Source organism: Saccopteryx bilineata, chromosome 3, assembly GCF_036850765.1.
Source record: "Saccopteryx bilineata isolate mSacBil1 chromosome 3, mSacBil1_pri_phased_curated, whole genome shotgun sequence".
Taxonomy (NCBI): Eukaryota; Metazoa; Chordata; class Mammalia; order Chiroptera; family Emballonuridae; genus Saccopteryx; species Saccopteryx bilineata.
In genome coordinates, this window is record NC_089492.1 from 260,729,098 (window position 1) to 260,740,621 (window position 11,524).

General features: G+C 55.8%; 1 protein-coding gene across 1 annotated transcript; it reads left to right on the forward strand.

Moving 5' to 3' along the window:
• Nucleotides 1-5,517: 5,517 nt before the first annotated feature.
• Nucleotides 5,518-11,113, forward strand: EDN2 (endothelin 2). The gene is made up of 5 exons (XM_066265058.1): nucleotides 5,518-5,661; nucleotides 6,008-6,164; nucleotides 7,615-7,737; nucleotides 8,719-8,817; nucleotides 10,413-11,113. Exons 1-5 carry the CDS (start codon nucleotides 5,598-5,600, stop codon nucleotides 10,504-10,506), a joined length of 537 nt encoding a protein of 178 aa, XP_066121155.1. The 5' UTR covers nucleotides 5,518-5,597; the 3' UTR covers nucleotides 10,507-11,113.
• Nucleotides 11,114-11,524: the final 411 nt, after the last annotated feature.

Sequence of the window (11,524 nt, forward strand, 5' to 3'; positions counted from 1 at the left end):
CTGGAAAGACTTCATCTGCAAAGTGAGACTCACAAGCCCAGCCCACTCCCAGGTCTGTTGTGGACGTCAGTGAAAAGAGAATGGACTGTCTACCAGGGTTCCCCAAACTTTTTACACAGGGGGCCAGTTCACTGTCCCTCAGACCGTTGGAGGGCCGCCACATACAGTGCTCCTCTCACTGACCACCAATGAAAGAGGTGCCCCTTCCGGAAGTGCGGCAGGGGGCCGGCTAAATGGCCTCAGGGGGCCGTAGTTTGGGGACGCCTGGCTATACCTACCCAACAACTGGAACCAGGCCTCAGCCACTGGCCTTGTAGAGATGACTACATCCTGTTCTGCTGCGGGAATGAGCGTTCCCCCAGAGGCAGGTGGGAAGCCACCTCTGCTCCTCGGCTCCCCACTTTCCCAGCCTGCATAGAGCTCTCCACCTGGTCAAAACCAGGAAGGGACCCCTGGAGAATAGTGGCTGCAGGAGCACCCCCACACACCTGGGCTGGAGAGTTGAGGAAGCCCATGGGGCACTCAGGGCTCAGGGCCAAAGCTTTGGAGTTACACAGATCTGCTTTCTAACCTTGGCTTAGACATTGGGCAAGTTGTGAGCCTCAGTTTTCCTTATTCATAAAATAGGAACTAATTACAGTACCCACCCCTTCAGGTATGTTGTGGCAGTTAATAAAGGTAATGTATGTAAATCACTTAGCACTGCGTTTGGAATATATTAACTACTCAAGAAATGCATGTTTGCCCCACATTCCTAAAAGGCTAAGTGGGCGGTTGGGCCCCTTGCTCTTTGGCGGTAATGCGAACATTCTGAGCTCAGAGACCTCCATCCTGGATGCCAAGTCCCTGAGTTGGTGTTCTTGTTTCAGAAAGTCCAGCAGGACTCACACGGCTTCTGGACCAGGGTGCCTTGATGGAACAGTATCTGCTTTCGCTGGCATTCCAGCAGTTCCGTGGGCCTCGCTGACCCTGTTCTGACTACCCTTAGACTAATAACAAACAGGGCACATGAACTATTCCTCTGAAAGTACAATTTCTGTGGGAGATATAAGTCTTTCAGATGGGCCGAGGCGGGGGGAAGAGGACGACTCCTCAGGGGTGTTTTCTGAGGGGAGCTGTGAAGACCAGGGGGCTGGTCCCTCGGGGCCGAGGCTACCCATGCGGAGACCCAGTGTGGGGACAACGGTGTGGGCGGTGGCAGCCCTGCTGGCTCAGGGTGAGCTGTGGCCGATGGCAGGAGGCCCAGACCACCCACTAGAAAGAGGCCCTGGGGCTGAGTGGCCGCAGGCTCTAGTGGGGGCAACCTTGACCCACAACCTTGGGTACAAGTGATAATGGGAATGTCCAAACCCCCTCAATCCCTAAATCCCCAACCCAGGCTGGTCCCAGGGCCACACTCCCCAGCCCCCCATTCCCTGAGGCTCTAGACATCTCCCCCTAGCCAGCCCCATCCTCCCAGCTGCTCGCTCTACTAAGCCGCCTGCACAGTATGTACCTGCAAACGAGACACTGTGTCCCTTCCACTCGGGCTGCAAACAGAACTTCTTGAAACCTGGAGGGGCCAGGTGGCAAGGGGAGAGTGGCTGGTTTTCCATAGGTGAGAGAGCGGAGGGTCCCAAGCTGAGTCACTGTCATAGCGCAGTTTGTAGGGCTTCTGTCTGGGGAGCTCTACACCCTGGTCAGGGTGACTCTGAAAGCCAATGCTGGGAGTACCCCTCACCGATAGCGGGAAGACAGGATAGCTTTCCAGGGAAAGAAAGGGACTTGCCCACGGCCACAGGGCAGGCACAGCAGAGCCGGGACAAACGTGTGCTGATCCTGCTGCACCTGCCACCTGCCCAGCCCGCACCTGCCCTGTGCGACAACATCACCAGGACATTTAACCCTCACTCTTGTGCCTCTCCATCCCACCCAGTGTCCGTGGCTGCTGGACAGCTGCTCGGTGGGCCTGTATTTACTCTCGGTGCGGGTGTGGTAGAGAGAGCTTTGGGGCCCAGCAAGGTGGTCTAGCCTTGTCCCAGTGCCCTGGGCCTTCCTGGCAGCCCTTCCCAGATGGACCCAGAGTCTTGGGCTCAATGTGGTCCCCTGGGAGAGCCTCACTGCTGTGCAGGAAAGGGTGGGGCTGGATTAGTAGCCAAGAGAACATGCCTGCCTCTATCGTTATCTCGAAGACATTGCTCCTCCTCTTAAACCACAGTCATTCCGTCCAGAAAATGGGAGTGAGGGCTGGAGAGAACTTCCAGGCGGGCAGTTTCTAGCGCAGAGTCTCACCCAGAGATGCACCTCAACTGCCCTCTTCTGCCAGCCTGTCCTGCCTACACATCTCTCCCTCTTGGACTGAGCCGGTGCCAAGCAGAAGTGGAGCAAATTACTTTATGTGCAAAACTATCCCCTCCAAATCTTGACGGTGACCTTCAGGGCATCCCTGCCCCTCGACCTGCAGCCTTCACGAGCCCAGGCAGGTAGCAGGGCCAGGTAGAGTTGGGGAGTGCAGCAGGGCAGCTGGCCGGGGCAGTTGGCAGGGGCCAGTGCAATGGTGTGTGGGTGGAGGGGAGGGGTGGACATGGAGCCAGGCCAGCCAGGAGGGGCAGAGGTGAAGGTCAGGGCCCAGACTAAGAACCCTAGGAGGCTGGAGCTGGCTATTTTTAACTCAGCTTCACTTTCTCTAGCTGGAAACCAACTCTTGCCTGTGGCGTAGCTCGGTTCCCGTAATCCCTTCGCCCCTAAGACCTGGGCTCGCTCAGGTTCCTTGGGTCAGACCTCTCCATTTCACAGGAGCCCTGTTTGCCCGGCCCTGTTCGCCAGGCTGCGGGTAGGGAAGGGGGGAAACTGGAGTCGGCACAGCTCCCTGCGCAGATCCTGCCAGGCCAGCGGCCCCTGCCCTGTCGTCATCCTCCTTTCACACCAGAGGGATCCTGTCCATTTAATTCTTCTATTATGTTTCCCAGGCTCGGAGCCTCTGGTTCTCTATTGTCCTGAGCAGGCACTTTGCATTTGTGTAAAGATTAGACATGTTAGAACCTTCGCTCTCACTCCCGATGGTCTTTCTTTCTCTTTTCCTTTCTCAAGTCCAAGTTCTTTCTTTCTGGCTATGCTCTGCTTCCTTGTCCTCCCTCTCTCTCCCTACCTGTCTTTATCTGCCTCCCTGCTGGCTTCCCTCCCCACCCTGACCCCCTCCTCCTCCCCGCTGACCTGCTTTTGCTTCTTTCTTCTCTTCACGGTTCAGTGGTTTGAATTCTCCATCCTCCTCCTACCCCCACCCTAACCCTGCTTAATTCTGTATTTATATTCTCTTGGAGGCTAATAGAAATGACTGGGAGTATTGCTCACCTCATTCCAGGAATACTCTTCTAAATTCTTCGGGAGGCACCATGTGGGGGAAGGCGTGAGCATTAGGTGGGGAGTCACTGGTTTGCGGGAGAGACCGAGATCTGAGTTCCAGAGCTGGCTCTGCACTCACCAGCTGTGTGACCTTGGCCAGGCTCCATTTCCTCTGGGCAGTAGTGGAGCTGATAGCCAGATGATAGCAGCTGCCTCCTGGGGTTGTGATAGGAAATGAAAGTGTTCTGAGCACACAGTAGGTGCCCAGGGATGTTTGTTCCTGCTTCCACTGCAGCCTGACCCGGCCTGGGGGGAGGAAGATAACGCTGGCCAGTCTTTCCCTCCTTCCGTTCTGCTCCCCTCTACCAGGATTGCACGCGCGCGCGTGCACACACACACACACACACACCATGTGCACACCTCAGTGCTCTGGACACGCTCTAAAAAAGCAAGATTGACTATTTCTTTGAGATCAGTTATCCCCCCCCACCCCCTTTGTCTAAGGACAAAAGAGCTGCTGAAGATAGAAACTAAAAATCGAGTAGCCTGGGTCCCTGCAGACTTAATTGCCCCAGTTCAAAGCCAGGCATTTATTCATTCATTCCCCATTTCCTTCAGATTGCACTCACTCAGAGGACTCCTACTGTGTGCCAGGCAGGTTCCAGTCCCTGCCTTCTCTGGAGTTCTGGACCTCAATATTTTTTTAAAAATTTATTTATTGATTGATTGAGAGAGAGAGAGAGAGAGAGAGACAGAAACATCAATCTGTTTCCTGTATGTGCCCAGACCAGGGATTGAACCCACAACCTTTGCGCATCGGGACGACAGGACAATGTTCCAACCATCGGAGCTGAGGAGATAAGCTCCATGGCATGAGTCAGGCAGGCTCAGAGCCTGGGCTCAGAAATTTCCCAGATGAGAGAGTTTATCCTGTTGTGCGTGGAGATATAGTTCTTGAGAAGACACTGGAAGAGGTGGACCCTGAGGGCTGGGCAGGAAAACAGAGGGCACATGCCAGTTCCACGAACAGATCGGCTTGGCAGCAGCCTGTCCCCACTCCTGTCTCCAGCAAGGCCCAGCTTCTGAGGGGCAGGAGCAGCAATGCTAGCCCTCAGAGAGCACCCTTCACCACCTGGCCTTATTTGCAGAAAGTAGCCACTGGGGTGAGCCATACTATCCTGTCATGTCCAAGACAGGAGACCTTTCAAGGGGGACTTTGTGTGTGTGCCCACAGGGCATCTTTCTGGAAAAGACTTGGAACCTCTATCCTAGTCTCAATGGAGCGTGCAAGCCAACACATGAAGACTCCCCCATTTTGGCTTTATTTTACAAACAAAGGAAACTGAAGCCCAGGAGGACTATCTTTGGCCATGGCTACACAGCTGAAAAGGTTCTGGAAGAGACTGGAACTCCTGTCCCAAGGGAGGAGGGGAGAGGGGCACTTCTTGGATGAGGTAGAGATGAGGCAGCTCCAGGCTGATTCAGGGGTCAGGGGTAGGGTGTGTCCTTCACTGAGGAAGCCAGACCAGAGTGGGCTCTGACTTGCCCAAGGCCACACAGCCATAACCAGGACTTTCTCCTCCTACACCATAGACACCATAGAAGGGGCATCCTCAGCTTGGCTGGCAGTAGGCAGGACAGCAGGCTCCACTTTTTAAAAATTATTTAATTTGTTTATTGATTTTAGAGAGAGAGGGACGGAGGGAAGGAGAGAAGCATGGACCTGTTCCTGTATGTGCCCAGACTGGGGAATCAAACCCACAACCTTTGCATATCTGGTGGAGGCTCTAATCAACCGAGCAATCCAGCCAGGGCTCCTGGTCCCCTTTCCAACTCTTAGCTCTGGGCCAGACCTGGGGAGCTGCAAGGAGAGTTGGGGAGGAGCTCTGGGGCGCTTTAGGGGATGATTTGAGGAAGTCCCTAGAGACTGAGAGGAGTCCTTGGGGATTGCTGAGGAGTGTCGGCACTCAGGGAGGTGATCCAAGCTCAGAGGGAGGAGCTGGGCCTTCCCTTCCCTCTTTCACCCTCCCCTGTCCGCCCCACAGGGGAAGCTGGGGCGGGCTGGAAGCCCCAGGAGGAGGCGGTGTCCCTGGCTCTGGGCCCGCCGCCTGCCGGTGCAGCGAGGCGAGGCTGAACGGCAGGGGCGGGGAAGTGCCTGGTGGTTATAAGAAGCGGCCAGAGCACCGAGGCAATGAGCTATCGGCTGGGCTCGGCGGCAGGACACGGGCAGCAGGCACGCTCCCAGCTCCAGTCCAGCCCTGCGCTCCGCCGCCACTATGGTTGCTGTGCCCACTGCCTGGTGTTCCATCGCTCTGGCCCTGCTCGTGGCCCTGCACGAAGGTGAGCCATCCGGCCTCACCTGCTGCAGCAGCCCGGGGAACTATTCAGCGGTGTCTCCCCACAGGACCGCGGTGCCCCACGAGCCAGCTGGGGGCACATAGGGCGGGAGCCCAGCAGCAGCAGCAGGGTGCTCAACCAGTACAGAGGTGCTGGCTGCACAGGGCAGCCGCTGGCCCTTCCCACCTGGGCTGCCGAGGTTTCCCCGGGCTGGTCTAGAGCTCCCGAGCAGTGAGCGTGCCAACTTCCTCAATTATGCAAGAGGAGGAGCCTGGCAGGTCCCCCTATTCCAGCTGCACCAGGCGTCCTGACCCACCTCACCAACTCTCTCTTCCTCTTGTGCGTGCAGGCAAGAGCCAGGCCACTGCCACCCAGGAGCAGCCGGTGCCCTCGCCCCGTGCCCGAGGCTCCCACCTGCGTCCTCGGCGTTGCTCCTGCAGCTCCTGGCTCGACAAGGAGTGCGTCTACTTCTGCCACCTGGACATCATCTGGGTGAACACTCCTGGGTGAGCTACCGTGGGGATCCAGGCAGGGCAGCTAGGAGTGAGGGCAGCGGTGGGGGCTCCAGGCGTGCGGGGAATCTCGGCACAACCCAGCTTTCCCTGGGCCTCCAGGTGGGAGCGCTGCCTTAATGTCAACGGTTAGCAGTTACTGAGCAATACAGAGGGCGGTCTCGTGAGAGTTCTCACAACAGCCTCAAGAAAGTGTTGGCTCCATTTTTCAGATCAGGGTACTGAGGCTCAGAGAGGTTAGGTGCCTTCTGCAAGATCACACAGGAAGGAATAAAAAGTGGAAACTCCATCCTAGGTCCGGTGGATGCCACAGCTCACACCCACTCTGCCATGCTGGCTTCAGCATGATCTTCCAAGAATAATACAATTAATGACAGCACCCGTGTCTCGACTGTGCCAGGCCCTATGCCAAGCACGGCTTGTGCATGATCATCTCACAAGCCCCCCCATCCTCCCCTGAGGCAGTTACTGCTATTGTCCCCAAATGACAGACGAAAAATCTGCCCTTTGTCACCTGATGGAGCCAGGGTGGGAGCCTGTGCTGTCTGCTCTGTCTGCACCAGCACTGCCTCCAGGCCACTGCATACTTCAAGTTGAAGTTTCTGTGTGCGTTTGTTTTTTGTTGTTTTTTTTTTCCCCCTTTCCCAAATTGCAAAAGACAAGAGAAGCCCGGCACGTAAGCGTGTGTGGAGCTAATCCGCAACCAAACACTTGCTCAGGGTGGGAACCCTGCCAGTCCCTGCCTGCCGGGTCTACCTGGACTCATTACAACTCCAACCACACCAGCTAAAATTAGCTCTGCCACCCAAAGGTGTCGGTCCAACCAGCGACAGGCCCCTGCTCTGCCCTCAGCCCGCCCGGGCTAGGCTCGCCTGATTGCACACGCTACTGCGCGTACACATACATGTACGCATGCGCGCACATGCACACTTACCATTTTTAAGTCGAAGCTCTATAGATGTCACCCTTCTAGGCAAGTGGGGACCAGGGGGGTCAGCTTAGCTGTGAGCCTGTGTGTTTACGTCTGTGAGAAGGTATTTCCTCCCCATCCTCCAGGGCAAGCTGTGAACCTCCTTGAGAACAGGGGGACAGCCTGGTTCCATCTACTCAAGTTCCTGTCGGGAAGGGGTGGGGCTGGGGGACTCGCCCAGGGTGGGCTGGGCTGGGCTGGGCTGGGGGCAGAGGCTCAGAGGGAGGAAGGATCTTGGGTCTTGTCCCAGCCTACCTGGCACCTAGGTAGGAGCTTGTGATGGGACTTCTTGAGGTCAAGAGCTGGTCACCTTTTGCTCCTACCCTGTTGGCATTTGTGGCCATTGCAGTGTGCAGTGTGGACAGTCTCTGCTTGTCAATAGTAGTGATTTACCTAATCCTCTCCCTCTCCCTCTCTCCTCCTCTCTCTCTCTCTCCACCTTGTATCACTACCTTGCTGGCTGTCTGCCCACAGACAGACAGCTCCTTACGGCCTGGGAAACCCGCCAAGACGCCGGCGCCGCTCTCTGCCAGGGCGCTGTGAATGCTCCAGTGCCAGAGACCCTGCCTGTGCCACCTTCTGCCACCGAAGGCCCCAGTAAGTGGGCACCCAGCCCGCAGGGCCCAGGGTTGGCTGCCAGCCTGGACCTGCCCTGGACAGCAAGGTGTCTGGGAGACCAACAGAGAAACAAAGGAGCAAATGGAGGGAAGGGGAGCAGGGGCCCAGGGGCCCATAAGCTGCCCTGGATCCATGAACAGTGCCCATCCCGCAAGGACCCCCTCGGCCCCAAGTCCCTCCCACGGCCCAGCTCTGGGGGCTTCTGAGAGCACCATGGTTCACTCTTGGGCAGGAGGGATTCTCCCCAGGAAACAGCTGAGGCATCCCAGCCCAAAAGGAAGACAGGGCTTGTCTTGTCAGTCCACACAGCGAGTCAGAGGAGCGCTGGGCTTCAGCCTGGGTCTGTCTGACCAAGTCCATGGGGCTCTGACTTCAGACCTGAGGTCCAGAGGACATTGGAGCTTTCTCAGTGTGGAGTAACATCTGTAACTGGGAGGCCATAGCACCATTCCAGAGTCACCACAGAGTCACTGAGGGCCTTTGAAATTCTCTTAACTCCTTGGACCTCAGTTTTCCCATCTGTAAAAGGGTGGGAAACCCAGTTCTTTCCTTTCCCCACTTGGAGCATTTGGGGAAAGCAAAAACTGACCTCACCATCCCAGCTTCCATCCCATGATAGTTTACAAGAAAACTCCTCTTCTGAGACTTAAGCTTTTGAGTCTTCTGAGACTCAAGCTGTGGCCCCACCCTTGCCTCAGTTTCTGCAAAGGGTCACACTCAGCTGCAGGTGGCCGGATTCTGAGAAGGCCAGCCACCCAGCCTATTTCTGGAGCTAAGAACACATTCCCAATAGCACAGTTCTCCCCACTGGGAAAGGAAGGCCGCCAGGTGCACATGGGTGGAAATGGATCTGTTCCCGAGGGCAGGTGGGGGCAGCATGGGGTCTGGGCTGGGCAGGCAGCTAGGTGGTCTAGGGGCCCTGGGCAGCCCCTCATTTGGGCTCTAATGCTGTTCATTCAGGGCTGAAGCCATGGCAGTCCCAGGCATGAGGTCCCCTGCAGATGTGTTCCAGGCTGGCAAGACACAGACCACCGTGGGAGGGCTCCTCCAGCAGCTCAGGTACGGGCACCTCCATTGCCTGAGCGCCTCCTGCACACCCTGCACGTTTCCTCACCTCTCCTTTGTTCTCTGTCAGAGGCAGGACTGTGGCCCCATTGGGCAGTGAAGAGAACAGAGGCTCAGAGAGGTGAAGGGACTTTCCCAAGGTCACACAGCAGTCTGATATCTGATAGACTCCAGAACTGATGCTTTTAACCGCTACGCTCTTTGTTACCACTAGTTCTGGGAGTAGACTTTTTAGAGGGGTTGAAGGTTCTTGACTCTGGAAAGACCACTGGTGTTCATTCGGGCTGTGTCTCAATGGAGTATCTCCCTTACGCTGGGGTCCAGAGGCACCAACTCCCCAACTGGCTCCCTACCCCCCATCCCAGACTGGATCCCTCTGTGGTGGCCTCAGCATGGCTCAGCTCAAGGTCTAGCATACCAGGGGTGCCTATGAATGTTTGTCCAACCAAACTGACTTGAGAACAGAAACCCCACATCTGGCCATGCAGCAGAGAGGCTAAGGGACAGGGTCTGAGCCAGGACTGCCTGATTTGAACCCCAGCCCTGCCACAAACAAGCTTCGTGACCTTGGGCTTGTCACTTAACTTCTCTGTGCTTTAGGTTCCTATTCTGAAATGGGGACAACAATGCTACCCATCTCATGGGGTTGTTGTGGGGTCAGATGATTTGACATATGATGTAGGGCCTGGCCCCCTGAAACTCTGGAGGTGTTAGCCGTTCCTATCACTGTTCCCGATGGCTCCTCGGGGCCTACCGGTGCTAGAGCCCAGCTTGGCTCCTCAGGGGTTCTCATCTTTGTGCGGAGGATGGAACATAGGAGAAGAGGCCAGATGGTGAGACAGGAAGGACCCAGCATATACTTAAGAACTGTCTTAGAATAAAAAATAAAAAAAAACTCAAGGTAAGACTTTGCAAGTGCATGGCCTCTCAGAGTGGGCAGAGAGCTTGCTTAGCCAGCCTGTACTCGTCACAGCAGTTTAGGGCTGTATTTATCTTACAGACCCAGAAAGGGTCTCAGAGGGCTTGAAACACTTGCCCAAGTTCCCATAACTGGAACTGAAGGCAGCCTTCTAGCTGCCTAGCTACCATGCTTTGAGCCAGGACATAGCCATTCGGATGACACAAGTCCCCGCCAGAGTCTCAGCCAGGTTCAGAGGGCAATTAGGACTCATATTTGTCTGGGTTGGACCACCTTAAGCTAGGACTTGAAAAAAGGGACTTGCAGTAGGTGGAGTTTAGGTGAGAGGAAGGTGAACAGCCTGGAAGGAACAGCGTGAGCAAAGGTGTGAAAGCAGGAAGGCAGGTTCCTGGGGAAATCAACACTAGCCTGTTCTTGGCGGTCTGGTCACTCCGGCAGCATTTGATGTTGAACATCAGCTTTGTCCAAGGCCCTGTGGGCAAAGAAGCTTCTAGGCCTAGTCTGACCTATCACTGATGAGCAGATCTTATTTTCAGGGTCAGTGGGGCCACCTCCTGACCCAGGGCACCCATGATTAAGGGGAGCAGTCCCTATTACCTTCGCCTCTCACAGGGAACTCTTGGGCAGTCTCTCTTACCTGACATGCTCAATTGACCCTTCTTGATTCCAGGGCCATTTCTTCGGCTAAGATCCGCTTGGCTAGGCGACGGCGGGAGGCAGCGAGGGAGACCAGGACGGCACACTCCGGACGGAAGGAGAGATAGTGTTGGGAGCTGGGGAAGCTCTGGGAAGGAAGCCTGTTGGAGACGGGAGAAGAGGGGCATCCCAGGGCAGGGAGACTCCACCCGTTTCCTGGACCAGGAAACCCAAGCGCTGGCATCGGCACAAGCTCTGGCCTCCTCACCCTAGGGAGGGGCCTCCTCAAGGCGGCTCTGAGGCCTCACACTGCCGAGGACAGTCTTCAGCTCCAAGGCTGCAGTACAGCCGCCTGCCTGGCTCTGGTCCCACATCCCTGCTGAAAAGAACTGTGCGGGGAGAGCACTCACTTGGAGGCCGTGTTCTGAGAGGTGTCCGCTCTGTTGACTACAAACCAGGAGTGACACACAGTGATGGACTCTCACACCTAAGCCAGCCCTGAAGGCCTGACAGGTCTACCCACTGGCTGGTGTCCCGGACGCCTTCGTCTGTCCCCTCCAGCTCTCCTTCCCCAGAGTCCTTGTACCTTTACACTCCCTGGGACACTTCTGGTGAGAAAGGCCTGTTTCCTCCACCTGTCTGTATATAACTTATTTGCTCTAAGAACTTTGAGAATTTCAATTATTTATTGTTATGTATTTTTTTAAACTCTCAATTATTTGTCTACAAACTTGTGTTTTTAATAAACAGTAAAATGGTACTCTTCTGGTATTTAGTCTTGGCTAAGGCAGGGATGGGAGGCAACTCTTGGAAAGGAGCTGCTTGGAAATTCGGGAGACACAGGAGGGTGGAGGTAAGGGCCTGGGGCAGGTCGCCAGAGCCCTGAGTTTCATCCTCATGCCTTTGCTGGGCATCTGTGGCTGCTAGCCCACCCTCTCTGGGCTTCTGCCTGTCGTGTGCCTGGACAGCCATTTGTAGCTTTGACATTCAGGGATTCCAAGACCTACGTTCCCCTTAGACAGTAACCAATGGGCAGGCTTTTCCCAAGAGCAAGTTTGGAAGGAGCCAAGGCCCACTTCCCCTCCAGCTGCTCTGTGCCACCAGGGGCTGCTGGGAGGCCCAGAGCAAATCTACCCAGCAAGAGCT

Coding starts and splice junctions, on each gene's coding strand:
- EDN2 (XM_066265058.1), top strand. CDS start 5,598: ATGGTTGCTGTGCCCACTGCCTGGTGTTCCATCGCTCTGGCCCTGCTC. Junction 7,738..8,718: donor TTCTGCCACCGAAGGCCCCA/GTAAGTGGGCAC, acceptor CTGTTCATTCAG/GGCTGAAGCCATGGCAGTCC. Junction 8,818..10,412: donor GGGCTCCTCCAGCAGCTCAG/GTACGGGCACCT, acceptor TCTTGATTCCAG/GGCCATTTCTTCGGCTAAGA.